Here is a 19,092-nt window from a genome sequence, read left to right as displayed (position 1 = left end):
ATACTATTTATCATTTCACCTGTTGTTTTTCCCCTGATTTGAGCTTAATTATTCTCCTGTATAGTCTTCCCTCTCTCAAATGACAATAGAGCGGCAGATGATAGAGCTGCAAAAGATTGCAGGTATTTGTAATAGTAAAGCAATTAAGAATGCTAAAAAGTAACGGCAAACTAGAAATGAGTTATACTTGTTGTGAAAGTGAGTGGGGTTTGGTTAAGAGGAAGCAGGAAGAGATAGAGAGAGATTTAGATTGAGTGAAGAAGAAGAAGAAGCTTCCTCCTCATTATTTATTCTTCTTCTCTTCGATTTGTCTTCCAATATTTGAAGAAGTGATCGGCATTCCTCGTCATCTTGATGCTTTTCATTTCTGCTTCTCCTTTTATCTCTACTATATATAGGATGGACCCCACACTCAATAAATTTCTCCTCATCCACGCGACAGTAAGGGATGCAGTAAAATGAGGCCTTAACGAAACACTCTTCATCAAAACGTGTCCTCAATCCATTGAATGAAAGCAACACGTGTGATAAGTCCGAAAGATACGGACCTCCATAATAACCATTCCAATTCGCAACGTCCTTATCGCTAAATAAGTTGAACGCATTACGTTCCCGCCTATTTCCAGATTCACATATGAAATCCACTTCAAATCTAGGAAAATAAAAACCACCTCTGGGACGAAGAACAACGCAGAAAGAGAAGGCAATTAAGTGACGAAGGTCAAGTTTGAAGGAAAGTGAGGTTCCTTTATTCTTATACCTCATCCTTTCTGGCACTTCACCTCCTGCCATCAATAATGTAACTTTCTGACCCAACAGGTGCGCTTCAAAAACATCCTCCATTACTTTCTTATTCAATTTGACGCAATTACTAAAATCAAGAAATTTGCAATCTTCAGATTCACTTTTATCTGCTTCTTCATTTTCATGTTCACTTCTATCTGCTTCTTCATTTTCATCATCATGTTCTAAGAAATTGAAAGAAATTGATGCAGATTCCAGAGAGCGGCATGCATTTGCATTTAATAATTCTAAGCATGACGGAAGCTCTGGTAAACTCTTAAGACTCTCGCAATCGCTTAAATCAAGCTTTTTCAACTTCGAAAGTTGTTTGATGCTTTCTGGAAGACTTGCTAAATTTGAGCACATCCAGAGAGATAAATATTCAAGACATTTCAACTCGCCTATGCTGCTTGGAATAGTCACGAGTCTTGAACATTCAGATAGATGAAGTTCTTCAAGACGTTTCAAATTGCCAATGCTGCTTGGAAGACTCTCGAGTGCTGTACACCGATCCAAGGACAATATGACAAGTTGAGACAGATGCTTAATTGATGAAGGCAGTTGTTCTATTCCAGTTCCGTCTAATTTTAGAATCCTTATATTACACGGAATCTCTGGACAATCTTTGATTTTATTGGATCCATTTAAATAAAGTTCAGTAAGCTTGCTCAGATTTTGAAGAGAGGGAGTTTCAACCAAGCTCTTACATCTTTCCAAATATAAAAACTCGAGATTTGGGGCAATACTAGATAGGTTCGGAATCCTGATCAGGTCATCAGAGTAGTTGAGGTCCATTAATTTCAAATTTCCAAGAGGCTGTAATTAAATAGAAAAATATCAATAAATTAGAAAATACAAATTAACTTCTATAAAATGTATCTAAAATTTATAAACTGTACCTTATCTCCTCCATTCCACAGTTGTAGGAGTTTGCTCCCACGCATACGAAGTTCTACAAGATTACTTAGATTTTGAAGAGAGGGAATTTCAACCAAACTCTTACAGCCATTTAAATATAAAAACTCGAGATTTGGGGCAATACTTGACAAGTCCGGAATCCTGATCAGGTTACAAGAGTAGCTAAGGTCCATCAATTTCAAACTTCCAAGAGGCTGTAATTAAATAGAAAAATATCAATAAATTAGAAGATACAAATTAACTTTATAAAATATAGCAAAAATATATAAATTGTACCTTATCTCCTCCATTCCACAGTTGTATGAGATTGTTAAAAGGCATTTGAAGTTTTACAAGATTCTTTGGCCAAAAATTTAACGGCAAAGATTCCAGAGGATAATAATACCAGTAAAGACATCTTAGTGCTTGCGCACAAAATTCGAAGTTCTTAGGAAGGAGCACTTTGTTCGGCATTGCATATAATTGGATGAATCTAAGATTGCACATCTTCGTAAAGGCCGTGGCACTTAGCTTCAAAATACCTCTCCCCGGACGAAACGATATGGCCTCAACATTTTCGGTTCCCTAGTAAAATAACAGCAAAAAGGATTATTGATTAATACTTAATTCGTCACGAGATCTACAATTCTTACAAAATTCAAAATACGATAATGAAAAAAGCTTCATTGATTAATTTGGTCCTTACCGTCTCTGTTGTCAATACATAACTAATATCTTCATAATTCCACAACCTGTTGCGTCCGCCAGGCTGTTTGCATTCCTCATTAACAATATCCTTGCCCATTTGCTCTAGCAAGTCATGCATATCTACCCTATTGTTTGAAATAGTTATTAGAGACTTCTCAATTAGACGAGGTATTCCACTTTCTGGATAGAAACCAAATGCTTTTAATTTTCTCTTGACATGATCTTTATTTTCACCTTTGAAGAAACATGCAATGTCAAGAAATATTTCCTGTTCATTCTTTTCTAGCCCATCATAACTTCTTTTCAAAACATCTTCAATTTTTTTAAGAGATTTGCCTTTCAATTTTTCCAATTCGCTTTCCCATTCTTCTATCGTCCTACGAAATAAATGAGATCCCAAAACTTTAAGAGCTAGTGGATTGCCTCCAGCATAGATTGTCGCCTTCTTTGATAGCTCCTTATATTCTTCCTTGGGACGATTTTGCTCGAAGGCATGTAAGCTAAAGAGTTTCAGACCTTGAGAATCAATTAACTTCTCAACCTCATATATGCCTTCTTCTGATAAACCAAGTGAATCTCTACTAGTTATGATGATTCTACTTCCCTCACCATACAAATCACACTCTCCTGCTAAATCTTTTAAATGGTTTCGATCCTCTACATCATAAAAAACAATCAATACCTTCTTACTCTTAAGCCTTCTCCTTGTAGAATCATTCAAACTGTCTACATGTTTGTCCCTTAATAATTGTTGAATGATTTTGACTCGCACTGAATTTGATGATTGCTTTGTCATTGTTTCCCTAACATTTTCAACGAAATAATGACCATCAAATTTATTCTTGTTTCGACGAAATACTTCTTGTGCAATAGTTGTTTTACCAATGCCTCCCATCCCCCAAATTCCTACAATCTGCTTCTCATTTAACAATCGTTCCACTTCTTCCACACGCAGTTTAATTCCAATCAAGTTGCGATCATAAGAATCATCACCTTTAGACATATCACTAAATTTGATCAAAACATCATTGACAATTCCCTCAACTAATTTGGCCTCATACCTAGTCACATGTGAACAACAAACACTAGTAAGTAATGGTAGACTTACACTTCTAAGTAAACAGTAATATATAATTACTATGTTTTCCTTATAAGTGCTGTCTATGTTTGAATTGGTGCTTTGTGTTAAGATTAATGTACTCAGTTAAAATTTTCTAAATTTTGATTCCCTTCCCTTAAATTGAAAACTAGAAAAACTACAGTAAAGAGTAATTAAAAAGTATTATACTTACTTGATTTCCTGTAAATCCCATCCTGAAAAGTTGCTTACTTCCATCAAAGCACGCCTTCGGCCCACCTTCTGTGAATTGCCTTTTTCTCCATGCATAGCAAGTGCCTTCCCGAAATTCCCTGTCAGGTCTTGAACCTCAGTCGGATCTACTTTGTAAAAAACTGGTAGGACTATTTGTCCTGATTCTTCCCTGCATTTAAGTATCTCAACAAGCTCATCCAAGCACCATGCAGAATCTGCATAATTTTCAGAGAAAATGACTATTGAGACACTGGATTCTTGGATTATTTTCAAGAGAGCTGGTGAGATCTCTTCTCCTTTACGAAGTTCTTCATCCAAGAAGGCATTGATTTGCTTTTGCTGCAAAGCTTCAAAGAGATGGGAGAGAATACCATAACGGGTATCTTTGCCTCTAAAACTAATAAAAATATCATACTTGCAGGGACGGGCTGATGAAGAAGTAGAAGCCATGATAACTGAGTTTGAAGAATGTAGAGAAAGCAAAATACAAGAGATGAATATTTGGGTAAACTAGTCTGATGCAAGAAATTTATGAACAAATGAAGAGCTTTTAGTCAACATCAGATTTGCCTTCCAGGAAGGATCGTATAGCTCCATTTGGTCCACACAATTAAATGCAAAACAGTAGAGTGGGTCTAATAATTGATTGGGATTCAATTCTAAACTTGGCGTGTGGGATTGAAGCATTGCAGCTTTAACAAAAGCTTTTCCTTTACTTTCAGCTCTTCCACTGTGCTTCTTGCCACCAATGTGGAGTCTTCACCAACTTCACATTTTATTAAGCTCATTTCTTTTATTTTATTTTAAAAAATATAATTACGACCCTAGGACATGATTGAGAGTATTAATTTTAACTTGACACTTTATGAAATTTATAATTTTATAGTTTTAAAAATAAAAATTATTATTAAATTAATTATCACCTATCATAAAAAAAAAACTAGAAAATGTGCTAAATTTTTATTCATCTTTTATTAATAAAATTTTTACTTATAAAAAAAGAAAATAAAGTTAATTTTTTCTTTTTTCTTCTATATCTCTTTTTTTTTCTTTAATAATTATTTTTAATATAATTTATTTGTTTAATAAAAATATAACAGTAAAAAAGTGTACATCTTTTATATTACACCAATTGTATCTTGATTTTTATATTAAAAAGGTGTTATATCTTGATGTTAAAATATAAATTTTAATTTCTTATCCAATAATAATAATCGTAAATTCATGCTTTATCGGAGTTTTCATGAATAATTTAATTTTAAGATTATAATTATAATTAAAATAATAATAAAATTTTAATTTGAATATTTTTTTAATATCAATATATTCTGAATTAAACTTCAATAGTAAAATTACAGTCAGACAAAAAAAAAAAAAAGTAAAAATCACAGAGTTTTTAAAATACAATTTTTTTATAAATACTTAAAATATAAAGCATTACATGTGAAATTGCAGGGAAATAGCTGATGAAGTAGAAGCTGGCCATGATAAGATGAGTGGAAGGCATTTTGTCGGCAATTACTAATGAACAATCAAGGAACGGCTAGCATTTTGTCAGCAAAGTAAATGCACAAAGCTGCAAACAAAGTCCTCATAAATTTGAATTCCAAACTCAATGTGGAAGGCAAAGCTTAAAGGGTAATTTTTATAGCCCTATTTCTCTTTCTTAATTTTAACTTTTTATTAAAAAATGCTAATCTATAACAAATTTTTAAATTAAAAAATCACTCTAAATTATAGTACATTGTTTATAAATATAATTTTAATACTTTTCATCAATGGATAAATTCTCCTATTTTATAAAAAATAAATTATTGTGATGATATTTATATTTTTATAATGAGGTCCAGATAATTGTTAGAATGATCAAATTTTTTGAATGTGAAAGAAAAGAGAATAAAAAAAATTATTTTATTTTTTTAATATAAAAATCTATATATAGCATATTAAAGAGATTTTAGTGAAACAAAATTAAATTTACTAACTAGTCTCATACAAGAAATTTATGAAGAAATGAAGAAGTATAGGAAGAAAAAAAAAAAAAAAAGAAGGGAGGAAGACGAAGATGATCGGAAGACCATGATATTCTTCTAGGAAAGAACATATCACTAATGGACAACAGAAAACGACTGGCATTTAGTCCACAAAGTCATGTGAATTGGAATTATATATTAACAAAAATGTACAATTCTTAATTATTAAAATTGCTAGTGTAACAAAAAAAAAAAAAAGGATGAGACTTGGCGTGTGACAGTGGATTTCCATCACACGCTAAGAAAAAAAAAAAGAGTCCAAAATCGGGAGGAGGACCCCCCAATTTCTCTTCTTTCCTCTCCTCCCCTCTCTTCTTCTTCTTTCCTTCTCCGGTAACCGACCGGCGACCTCCCAAGCGGCTCCCCACCCGGCCGGTGACCCTCCAGCGACGGCCAGAACCACTAGAAATGGCGGCAAGAGAGGGAGAAGAGAGAGAAAAAGCGCGCACAGTGGGCAGCGACTTTCCAGCGCAATTCCGGTTTCATCCGATGTCCGATCAAGGCGATTCAGGTGGCGTTAGAAAGCTTGTTCCGAGAGCTTTCTTTTGATACCAATTTTGCAGCAAATGGACGTCGGATGAGTGAGATATGGAGGAGAGAAGTTTCGGATTTTTCAAGCTTTTTCGTCAGATCTAGGACGATCCGACCGTTGGATCGACGATCCGAGACCGCCTATGTACTGAGGAAGAGAAGAGGAACATGGTGTTATGATCAGATCCGGCAAATGTCGTCGGCTATCGGCCACCGTGCGCGGTGGTTCCGGCTGTGACTCCGGTGGGCTATGGAGATGATATATAGTAATATTTACTATTAAATTTATAATTTTACAAATAATTATAATATTATTAAATTAATATATTTATATAGCAAAGCAATAATGAATTTATTAACACAGTTTCACTGCGGTTGTACATTGAAAAATAGCTTCAGAGTTTAGATGTTAGCAAACACAGTTTTACTTAGGGTTGTGAATTATTTTTGGTTTTCTTAAATCAATTTTGAAAATCGAAGTGAATTGGATCAAAACGGAAAAATTGAAATCATAAAAATCAAGCCAAACTAATTTTACCATTTTAATTTGATTCTAATTTTTTATTAAAATAGAATTAAATTAAAAAATAACCCAATCAAATTGAAGAAAATAAAAATCAAAATCAAAATTAATTTGATGCATGAGTTTTTCATTATATATATATATATATATATATATATATATATATATATATATATATATATATATATATATATGTAGATAGTTATATAGTTGATCACTATATATATATATATATATATAAACACTCATAATTCATTTTAAAATATATGTGAATGTGATGGGACACATTTAAATTTAAGATGATTAAAATAATTTTATCATAAATTTTTTGTGATTTATATCAAAAACTTAGGAGCAAATATTGTATTGTCAAAAGTAATAAATTTCACAATATGATAGTTTTTTTATTTTATAAGAAAATGATTCAATCACGTTACTTTTTTTAAATAATAATCATACAAATTTTAATTATTACCTAAGAAACAAAATTTTAGACTATATTGTGACAAATTGAAGTTTTCTAGGAAAACATAAAGGAATAAAACTTTATGTAAATTATATTTTATTGATATGATGGCTCTTAAAATTTATTAATTCTGTCAATCTAACACATTATATTTTTAGTAATTCGGATTTTCAAATGGTCAACGAGTCTAATCATACTTAATGGTTCAGTAATGAGATTCTTTTAGTCAATTCAACTACTATAATACTGACTCAATAAAAAGAAAAAAATCTTGATTAAAAATAAGTAATTTTGGCAGGATTGTTAAATATAACAATCCCTATAATTATGCACTATAAATAGAAATATAATTTTATAATTATATTAACTAATAATATCCATATAATTACAGAGTTGATTTATCATAAATAACTATTAACTATGTCTTATATAAAGAGATTCGATCATCTATGAAAGTATATTCTTCTCCCTAATCAATCTGATATATTATTTTCTCATATCAGCTCTAACTTGAGCGTTAAAGAGTCCTTACCAAGTTTATATTCAATGAAATACTGGCCAATTTATTTTCTATTTTGAAGATACATACCCCCAAGAAATTTTTATTGACCGAAAATAAATAAATAAATTTATTGAAAATATATTAACAATTTAAATACAAAATTCAGATGAAAGGACTATTTTGTCAACAAAATAAAATCTCACATGTACTTAATTATTTTAAAAAGAAAAATAAAGTTGAGTATATTATAATTATTTTTGCTATGTAGTTAACGGTAAATTGGTCAAATTTAGACAGAATTATAAATTCATTAATTGAAAATTTTTAAAAAGCTAAATTATTTTAAATTAAAAATAAATAAATTAAATTATAAATTTTGATAAACTTCATGGATTAATTTCTTTTTCTTCGATTATCTTTCCTAAAAAAAAAAAAAAAATTCCTTCTTTTCCGTCTATCCTTGCTTGTTCACATGCATCATCCTCAATTTTCAATATCATAATATCAAAAGTCAAATTCCTACCATTCTTTATTTTTCGAACTACTTTGGTAAAATTTGTTCTCAAATATTCATTATTGGTACAATCTTATTATTCAAATCCATGTCCCCCACAATTAATTCATGATTTAATGCCTCTCCGAATTCTTTTTTTTTTTTTCTGTAAATACATTTTAAATCTATGTATATAATTTATAAATTCCATAAAATAAATATGGGTATGATAAACATATATATCTAAAATTAAAATGATTAAAATAAGTTATCATAATTTGTTCATGATCTATAGCAAAAACTTACGATTAAATATTCTATTGACTAAATTAATAAATTTCACAATTTGATGATTTTTCTTTATATAATTTTATTATAAAATATCCAATTACATTAAATTTTTTTTCGTAATGCCAATCACACTAATTTTAATTACTACTTCAGAAATAAAATTTTAGGCTATGTAGTGATTAATTAAAGTTTTATAGAAAATATAAAGGAAAAGAAATCATGTAACTATATATCTTTTATTTACATGATAACTCATTTTTATATTATACAATTTATTAATTCAGTCAATGGAATACATAAATATAATATACATATATAAATAAAAAATTATCAAATTCATTTTAATGTGTTTAACATAATGTTAACCTGTAAAATTTTACTATAAATGATGGAAAAATAAAATAAAATAATTTTAGCACTTTGAATTTTAGATGTTTCTTACACACTAACACATCTTTAATAGGTTTATAAATTATAAATATAGATGCAAAATATGTTTATATTACAATAAAATGTTTTAGCACATTATTCTAAATAACTTAAGACACTAAATATAAATGATATCTTAATAAGAAAATCATATTTATTATATTCTAGACACAATATATTTATATAATATATATAATTATTTAAATAAAATATTTAATAATGTTCATATATAAAAATTATTATCTATTTAAATATAAAATTTAACTAGATGGAATTTTTTTTTAATCAAACAAAATCTTAGGAACTTATAAATTGTTTCGAATTAAAATTAAAGTTAACAGTATTTTGATATTTTTACTATAATAAACAATAAATTGGCCAAAAATTTTCACAATTAATTTGATTGCAGAAAGAAACCTAATGCATTAAATTATTTAAAATTGAAATAAATAAATCAAGTGATGGATTTTGACAAACTTTATGGACTAACTTTTTTTATTTTCTTCATTTAGCTTTCCTTCTTTCTCTTCTAACCTTGCTATGTCACATTTATCTTCATCAATTTTCAATGTCAATAACATCAAAAATCAAATTCCTACCATTCTTTATTTTTTGAACACTATTCTTTGGTAAATTTTGCTTTCAAAGATTGATACAATTTACGTCCCCTACAATTTATTCATGATGATAATGACTCTATGATTTCTAGCCCTTCCTATTTCATCCAAGAACAAATCGACTGTTTTGGTGTCTCTCTTAATGTGATAAAATATTTGTATCATATTGTAGATGCATTTTTCAAATCCATGTTTAAAATTTATAAACCCTATTAAATATATGTGGCTATAATGGCATACAATTACAATTAAGATGACTAAAGTAATACTATCATAATTTTTTTCATGATTTATGACAAAAATTTACGATTAAATATTATATTGACTAAATTATTTCCTAATATGATAATTTTTTTCATATTTCACTTTAGACTAGCTTCTTTTTTCTTGATTTTGCTTGTCTTCATTCTCTTCTATTGTAGGCATGCCACATGTATCTTCCTCAATTTCAAAGTCAATATATAATCTAAAAAATCAAATTCCTACCATTCTTTATTTTTTGAACAACTTTATTTGGTAAACTTTGTTTTCCAATATTCTTTATTGCTATTAATGTTGTTGTCATAAAGATAATTCAAATCTGGGGAAGATAATTCAAATCTGGTCCCCACAATTTATTCTTGACTGCATCCAAACCATTACCCACCTATTTTTGGTGAAATTATTTTGCGATATTATTATGACAGATAAAAAATTTTCAGCTTAATCATAAAATTTTTATAAATTTATATTGTAACTTTTTAATATGTTATATAATTAAATTAAAATAAAATATAACGGGAATAAAAATACATATTTTAATTTATATTTACTTTATAATATAATAGTAAGTATAAAAAATTATTAAAAAGTAATTATTATTAAAGGTGTTGTGCACCGCGGAAGTGTGTAAACTGCAAAGAAATAAAGTAAACATACAAAATATCAATATTTAAGTGGTTCACTCTCTCAACATAGGGTTAAATCCACGAGCATGCCATCTTCCACTATCATCAATAAATAAATCATCATTACAAACTCATAACTATACTACCCACCAACCCAATTACACCCAAGAGATCCCACAGTACATCAAACTAGTCATAGTAAATATATTAGTTAGTCCCTCTCAGTCTCCTCTAGATATAACCCAATATATTTACTATTACAACATTACATCACAAAGGGTGTCTTCAACTATATGGGCAAGAGCCCTCTCACTAATAGACAAGAATTCCTTTCTCTTGAATTCTATGTCCTTACTCCACCTTAGGCCGAAGCCTCTCTCCACTGCAATGGGCAATTGCCCTTCATTAATGGGCAGAGCCAAATCCTCAACAATTGGCAAAGCCCTTCTCTACAATGAGTGACCGTCTCACTTCATAAGCTGAAAGCCACTCTCTTTAATGGGCAAAAGCCAAATAACCTTTTGCATCATTCTCCTATTTATAGTGTTAATTCCCTCAATCCTTATCTGATTAGGAGTCCTACTCAATTTAGGAATAATACTAAAATAAGAGTTCTACTCATTATAGGAAATATTCCTCCATCCCATTGAGAAATATTTCTCCCACTCAAATTAGGAAAAGATCTCTCTCCAAATTCCATTAGGATTTTGAGTCATGATTCTAATAATTTTCACCTTGACTCAAATCCATCAACCATTGCATACCTCAAATTCTTGGGTATCATCAAATCATCAAATCTCTATGCTTGAGCTTGAACCCTTTAAATCATCAATTCTTTAATCTTAATCTTGGGTGTAACTTGCTTCTTTCTTTAAAAAATTTTCACATCATCTTCTTAATTTTGCATCAAGAGCTCCACCTCAATTTCAACTCTCCACCACCACCATTATTGCATGTGAGAATTTCTACATGTTGTAGCAGCTCCACCTTCAACCAAACTCATCAAGATCATCTCGTGCTCTGATACCAATTTGTTGTGTATCGCGGAAGCGTGTAAACTGTAAAGAAATAAAGTAAATACATAAAACATCAATATTTACGTGGTTCACCTTCTCAACATAGCGCTACATCTATAGGCATACCATCTTCCACAATCATCAATAAATAAATCATTATTACAAGCTCATAGCTATACTACCCATCAATCCAATTACACCCAAGAGATCTCACAGTACATCAAACTGCTCATAGTAAATATATTAATTAGTCCCTCTCAGTCTCCTCTAGACATAACCCAATATATCTACTATTACAAAACTACACCACAAAGGGTGCCTTCAACTATATGGGCAAGAGCCCTCTCACCAATAGATAAGAATTCCTTCCTGCGTGCAAACTACAAAGAAACAAAGCAAACACAGAAAACACCAATATTTAAGTGGTTCACCCTCTCAACATAGGGCTACATCCATGGGCATGCCATCTTACACTATCATCAATAAATAAATCATCATTACAAGCTTATAGCTATACTATCTATCAACCCAATTACACTCAAGAGATCCCATAGTACATCAAACTGCTCATAGTAAATATATTAGTTAGTTTCTCTCAGTCTCCTCTAGATATAACTCAATATATTTACTATTACAACACTACACCATAAAGGGTGCCTTCAACTATATGGATAAGAGCCCTCTCACTAATAGATAAGAATTCCTTCCTCTTGAATTTTATATTCTTACTCCACTTTAGGTCGAAGCCTCTATCCACTGCAAAAAGCAAATACCCCTCATTAATGGGCAGAGCCAAATCCTCAGCAATTGGCAAAGCCCTTCTCTATAATGTGTGACAGCCTCACTTCATGGGCTGAAAGCCACTCTCTTCAATGGGCAAAAGCAAAATAACCTTTTGTATCATTCTCCTATTTATAGTGTTAATTCTATCAATTCTTATCTGATTAGGAGTCCTATGATGCATACAATTTGCATAATCATTTAGGTTTAATTTCATAGCTATTTTATTTGATTATTAGTCACTTTTAGCTAATTTCCTTAGTTATTTAGTTAGTTTTTCGTAATTATCAATTTTGGATTAATTTGTAATTTTTACTTTATTTTGTAGGAAAAATGGTGTTTTTGAAGGACTGAAGAGAAACTTTGCCATTGAGGAGTGACTTCTACAGCCAAAGATGTCAAAAACAAGTTTTCAAGTTGAAATATGCATTGACCAAATTGCACATAACTTGCCGCATAAGCTATGCAGATCTGCATAAGGAGAAGAAACTCTGTTCCAACACTTGCCGAATTGTGCATAAGGGAAGTGCATAGCTTATGCAGATTCACGCCTCCCTTATGCAATCTCACGGAATTGTGCATAACCTATGCACCAAGTCATGCAGCCAGATAAGTGAGCTGAACAATAAAACTGCATAAGGGACTGCATAACTTATGCAGTCCACTTATACAGTCCCACAAAGGTTTCATTAATGAGCTGGCAGAAGATTCCCTCAGAAAATTCCTCCTAAAACACACCATTTTAGGGCTCCATGTCAGAAAATACTATAAATAGCCCCATTTCCCATTTTAGAAAGGGAGAAGCAAGTAGAGGAAGAAAAGGAATAGGGGAGGCAGCAGCTGAAGAGTCACAATCATCTCCCACTCCATTTCCAACCAGATTTGGAGATTTCTTTCTTTTCTTATATATTTCCTACATTTCTAGTGTTTAGTTTCTTGTTTCTTAGTTTAGATTAAAGCTTTATTTGCTTATAAATTCAGAATATCTTGTAAACATTATGGATAGTGAGTAGTTTTACCTTAGATTCTGGAGTAAGGGATGTAATATTTGAGATATTTTGTGGATTTTGATTGGGTAATCCATATTTTGTGGTCCTAATGAGTTTTATTCATTTCTTGTGTGCTTAATGACATGCTTAGTGTAGGATCCCATTAAGTTATGTTTTTAATCCATGGTTGAGGCACCGAAAGGAGAAAACCTTGTGATAGATAATCAAGAAATTGGACTTAATTAACTTAGATCTAGAAATATACTAAGGATTAAGAGGATTCACAGATTAATTAAAGAACTTAATGGGTCTTAATTAACTCTAACTCCACGAAAGGAGGATTAGATTGATTAAGGCACCCTTTGTCTCACTCGAAAGGGTATTCAAAGGATTAAAGAATTAATCTCCTTAAAACCCGTAAGTTCCGCAAGATTGGATAACCAATTTAAAATCCCAAAATAGCTCGAATATGAAATCCCGAACTCCGAAATCGCCTTTTTATCATTGTCAATTTTTAATTGAATTTAATTACTTGCCGTTTTAAACATTGCCATATTTGAACTTGCTTATTTCAATTTGATGCAATTTTAGTTTAATTAATACATTGTTGGATAGATCATTAATTTTGCACATATAGATTTCATACTCTAATACCCATCAATTTATTGCTTTAAATTCAAAATTAGTTCAATTTAGTCAACTTTTTATATCAAAAATTCAATCATTAACATAACTCCTCGTGGGAATGATATCTTTTCTATATTACTTGTACAACCCGTGCACTTGCGGTTGGGCCACATCAAGTTTTTGGCGCCGTTGCCGGGGAGTTATTTGTTTAAGATTAAATTCTTGATTATTTTAGTTGTTTATAGTTTTATATTTTTTTTTATCTTTTCATTTTTGTGTTTGTTTGTTCTTTTTCAGGTACTTTTAATCTTTTATGAGAAGAGCTAGAAGCACAAGTGACACATCCTTATTGTTTAATCCTGAAATTGAGAAATTTTGTAAAGCCAACAAGAAAGAAACCAGAAAAAGGAAAGAAGCTTTGAGAGAAACTAAATTAGAAGCAGACTTGGCTGATGAAAGAATTAGAATTGTTGGTAATGCTGGAAATGATCGAAACAATGAAAATGCAGCCCAAGGTGAAGAGATTATAAATGCTAATTTGCCTAGGGGAAGTATGATGGATCATGCTTTTCCTCATTTTTTGATGACTTGAGAGAAAGCATAGCAAGACCAAGGATTGATGCAAATAGTTACAAGATGGATTTTGGAGTTCTTCAAATGATTCAAAATTCACAATTTGGAGGACATCCTTCTGAAAATCCACACACACATCTAAAGAAGTTTGCTATGATTTGTGATATGCAAAAACAACCTGGAGTGTCTGATGATGCAGCAAGATTGAAGCTATTCCCATTCTCTTTGAAAGATAGAGCATTGGATTGGCTTGATTCTTTACCTCACAACTCCATCACAAATTGGGAGCAACTCACTGATGCATTTCTTGCACAATACTTTCCACCTGGAAAAACTCAAGAATTGAGGAATCAAATGACAGCTTTCAGACCAAGAGAAGATGAAACTCTTTATGAATCATGGATGAGATGGAAAGAATTAGAGAGACAATGCCCACATCATGCCATTCCAAAATGGATGATAAATCAGAATTTTTACACCAATGTCACTCCTGCAATCAGAGGAATCATTGATGCTCAAACAGGAGGAGAATTTATTATGAAGCATGAAGATGAAGCTTATGAGCTATTGGAGAAAATTGCAAAGAATACTCATCTTTGGAGTAGTCCAAGAGGACCAGCTCCAACTCAAAAGAGGCAAGCTGCTGGAATGTATGACCTTGATCCATTCAACATAATTAATGCAAAGTTTGATGCACTTACAAATGTTTTGGCTAAGAAGATGGAAGATTTAAGTATGTTGGTTAGTTCATCATCATCATCTGGAAGTTCACAACAAGTTGCTTATGCAGAGGGAACTACCAACTGTGGAGTAGACTATGGAGAGCAAGCAGCATATGTTGGTAATTATGGAAACAAGCAAATGGGGAATCCTTACTCTCAAACTTATAATCCAACTTGGAGGAATCATCCCAACTTTTCATGGGGAAATCAGCAAAGTCAAGCTTCAAATCAGAATTTTCAACCACAACAGCAACAAGGAATTCCATATCAGCAAAATAGGCAACCATTGCCTAATTTTCAGTAGAAAAATATGAATCCTCCACCAAAACAGCAAGAACAAAGTTCCACCACTGAAGCTTTATTGCAACAGATTCTTGCTAACCAAACTAAGCATGATGAGGAGATGAGAGAGATGAAAGCAAGGCTAGAACAGATGCAAACACATAATGTAATCTTTGGAAAATCAGATTGCACAACAAGCATCTTCCTCAGGTACCAAGTCTTTTGGAAAACTTCCAAGTCAACCAGAAAATCCAAGAGAGCAGTGTCAAGCTATTACTTTAAGAAGTGGGAAAGTTGTAAATAATGAGAAGAGTGAAAATAGTGAGAAGAGAGAAAATGAGAAAGAAACTGAGGAGAGTGAAAAACAAGAAAGAGAGAAAGAGAGTGCAGAAAAATGTAAAGAGAAAATTAAAGAGAAGGAAGAGAAATATATACCTCCAGAGCCCTACAAGCCACAACTTCCCTTTCCACAAAGATTTCAAAAAGCCAAGCTTGATAAGCAATTTGGGAAGTTCTTAGAGGTTTTGAAGAAGCTATACATAAATGTGCCTTTTATCGATGCTCTTTCACAAATGCCCTCTTATGCAAAATTCTTAAAAGAAATTCTCTCAAACAAGAGGAAACTTGAAGATCATGAAACTGTAGCTTTGACAAAAGAATGTAGTGCTATCCTCCAAAGGAAACTTCCTCCAAAGCTCAAGGATCCAGGGAGTTTTTCAATTCCATGTCACATTGGGGAATCATGTTCTACAAAAGCTTTATGTGATTTAGGGGCTAGTGTTAGCCTTATGCCCCTTTCCATTTATGAGAAGCTCAATATGGGAGATCTTAAGCCAACCCACATTTCTCTTCAGTTAGCTGACAGATCAATTAAGTATCCTGAAGGGATTTTGGAGAATGTGCCTCTAAAGGTTGGGAAGTTCTATATACCTGTTGACTTTGTCATTTTGGACATGGAGGAAGATTCTAATATTCCAATTATCTTGGGGAGACCCTTTCTAGCTACAGCAGGAGCATTGATTGATGTTAAGGGAGAAAAATTGACTCTTAGAGTTGGTGAAGATCAATTGGTTTTCAATATTAATAACACTATGAAGAAGCATCATTCTGAAGCTGATACTTGCTTGAGAGTTGATATCATTGATGAGCTGGTTGAAGAACACTTCAGAAAGAAATATCCAGAAGATCCACTTGAAAATTGTTTGGTTCATGGAGGAGGCATAGACTGTGACAACCCTCATGTGGCTGCATATGCTCAACATTTAGAGGGAAGTCCACCATTCATTTCTGCTCCAGTTTTTCAACTCACACAAAAGGAAAAATTCGAATCTAAGCAACCATCATTCAAGGAAGAAGATGCACCTAAGGTAGAACTTAAGCAACTTCCTTCTCAGCTCAGGTATGAATTTCTTGGCACTAATAACACTTATCCAGTAATTGTAAATGCAAACTTGAGTACTTTAGAGGCTGATAAGTTGTTAAGAGTGTTAAGGCAATTCACGAAAGTCTTAGGATATACCATAGATGACATTAAGGGAATAAGCCCACACTTTTGCACAGAATTATTTTGGAAGAAAATTGTAAGCCATCTATTGAACATCAGAGGAGGTTGAACCCAAATATGAAAGAAGTTGTTAAAAAGGAAATTTTGAAGTTGCTTGATGCAGGGATCATATACCCTATCTCAGACAGTACTTGGGTGAGCCCAGTACATGTTGTCCCAAAAAAGGGTGGAATGACAGTGGTCAAAATGAAAATAATGAATTAATTCCCACCAGAACAGTGACTAGTTGGCGAATGTGCATAGATTACAGAAAATTAAATATAGCCACTAGAAAAGATCATTTTCCACTTCCCTTCATTGATCAAATGTTAGAAAGACTGGCTAGGCATTCTTATTTTTGCTACTTAGATGGATACTCAGGTTTTTTTCAAATCCCTATCCATCCAAATGATCAAGAGAAAACCACTTTTACTTGTCCATATGGAACTTTTGCTTATAGGAGGATGCCATTTGGGTTGTGTAATGCACCAGCCACTTTTCAAAGATGCAAGATGGCAATCTTCTCAGATTTTATTGAAGATATAATGGAGGTTTTTATGGATGACTTTTCCATTTATAGATCTTCATTTGACATATGCTTGGCTAACCTTTCTAAAGTTTTGCAGCGATGTGCAGATACTGACCTTGTGTTAAACTGGGAAAAGTGTCATTTCATGGTTCAGGAAGGGATAGTGCTTGGACATTTGGTGTCTAACAGAGGAATAGAGGTTGATAAAGCTAAGGTTGAAGTGATAGAGAAGATGGCTCCTCCTACCAATGTCAAAGGAATTCGAAGTTTTCTAGGACATGCCGGGTTCTACAGACGCTTTATCAAGGATTTTTCTAAAATAGCCAAACCTTTGTCTAATTTGTTAAGTCATGACATACCATTTGTATTTGACCAAGAGTGTTTGGATGCCTTTTGCAGGTTGAAGCAAGATCTTATCACTGCACCAATCATGCAACCACCTGATTGGAGCCTACCTTTTGAAATTATGTGTGATGCTAGCAACTATGTAATTGGAGCTGTTCTTGGTCAAAGAAAGGACAAAAAGGCTTATGCTATTTATTATGCTAGTAGAACACTGGATGAGGCTCAAACAAATTATGCAACAACTGAAAAGGAATTCTTAGCAATTGTCTTTGCATTGGAAAAGTTCAGACCTTACATTATTGACTCAAAGGTGGTTATATTTTCAGATCATGCAGCCATCAGGTATTTGCTCCGTAAAAAAGAGGCTAAACCTAGGCTCATTAGGTGGATTCTGATGCTACAAGAGTTTGATTTGGAGATTAGAGACAAGAAGGGAGCTGAAAATGTAGTTGCTGATAATCTTAGTAGGCTGAAATTTGATGATGAAGAAATGGATGAAATCCCTATTGATGAGTTTTTCTTGGATGAACAACTTTTCTCTCTTGTTGCTAAACTACCTTGGTATGCAGACTTTGTGAATTATCTATCTTGTGGAGTTTTGCCTCTAGGAATGACATGGCAACAAAAGAAAAAGTTTTTGCATGAGGTAAAATTTTATAGATGGGATGATCCTTTACTCTTTAGGAGATGCTGTGATGGTCTAATTAGAAGATGTATTCCTGATGAGGAGACACAGAGTATTATGCATCATTGCCATGCTTCTAATTATGGAGGACATTTTGGAATCTCTAAAACAGCTAGTAAAATTTTGCAAGCTGGTTTCTTTTGGCCAAATCTTTTTAAGGATGTGAGGAAATTTGTGTTGGAATGTGATAAATGTCAAAGGAGTGGAAATTTGTCAAAAAGAGATCAAATGCCCCTAAATGATATTCTTGAATTGGAATTATTCGATGTTTGGGGAATAGATTTTATGGGGCCATTTCCTCCTTCATTTGGTAATAAATACATTCTAGTTGGAGTTGACTATGTGTCAAAGTGGGTGGAAGCTATTGCAACTCCAACTAATGATGCTAGAGTGGTAGTGAAAATCTTGAAGAAATTTGTCTTGAGTAGATTTGGAGCTCCTAGGGCTGTAATTAGTGATGGGGGTTCACATTTTTGTAATAAGCAATTTGAGAGCTTAATGAGGAAATATGGTGTAGTGCACAAGATAG

At 32.2% G+C, this 19,092-nt stretch overlaps 1 protein-coding gene and 1 non-coding gene across 2 annotated transcripts; both read right to left on the bottom strand.

Annotated features, from left to right (window-relative positions):
* Nucleotides 1-44: 44 nt before the first annotated feature.
* Nucleotides 45-4,513, bottom strand: LOC131172719 (disease resistance protein RPV1-like). Its single transcript, XM_058134237.1, has 6 exons — nt 3,681-4,513; nt 2,348-3,449; nt 1,978-2,265; nt 1,683-1,895; nt 411-1,485; nt 45-106 (listed from the first exon to the last, which is right to left on the bottom strand). The coding sequence occupies exons 1-6, from the start codon at nt 4,148-4,150 to the stop codon at nt 45-47; spliced, it is 3,210 nt and encodes a 1,069-aa protein (XP_057990220.1). The 5' UTR covers nt 4,151-4,513.
* A 10,283-nt stretch (nt 4,514-14,796) lies between these two features.
* Nucleotides 14,797-14,903, bottom strand: LOC131173540 (small nucleolar RNA R71). Its single transcript, XR_009143856.1, has one exon. It is a non-coding gene; the product is annotated as a small nucleolar RNA R71 (small nucleolar RNA).
* Between the last annotated feature and the right edge of the window lie 4,189 nt (nt 14,904-19,092).

Source organism: Hevea brasiliensis, chromosome 14 (assembly GCF_030052815.1).
Source record: "Hevea brasiliensis isolate MT/VB/25A 57/8 chromosome 14, ASM3005281v1, whole genome shotgun sequence".
In the NCBI taxonomy this organism is placed as follows: domain Eukaryota; kingdom Viridiplantae; phylum Streptophyta; class Magnoliopsida; order Malpighiales; family Euphorbiaceae; genus Hevea; species Hevea brasiliensis.
The sequence above is the reverse complement of the archived record's forward strand: the minus strand, read 5'-3'. Positions and strand labels throughout refer to the sequence as shown.

Bases quoted from the DNA above. Each gene is read 5' to 3' on its own strand.
- LOC131172719 (XM_058134237.1), bottom strand. From the start codon at position 4,150: ATGGCTTCTACTTCTTCATCAGCCCGTCCCTGCAAGTATGATATTTTT. The intron at 2,266-2,347 runs GTATTTTGAATT...TTATTTTACTAG, and splicing joins ATGAAGCTTTTTTCATTATC to GGAACCGAAAATGTTGAGGC. The intron at 107-410 runs GTGGGGTCCATC...AATCTTTTGCAG, and splicing joins TGAGGAGAAATTTATTGAGT to CTCTATCATCTGCCGCTCTA.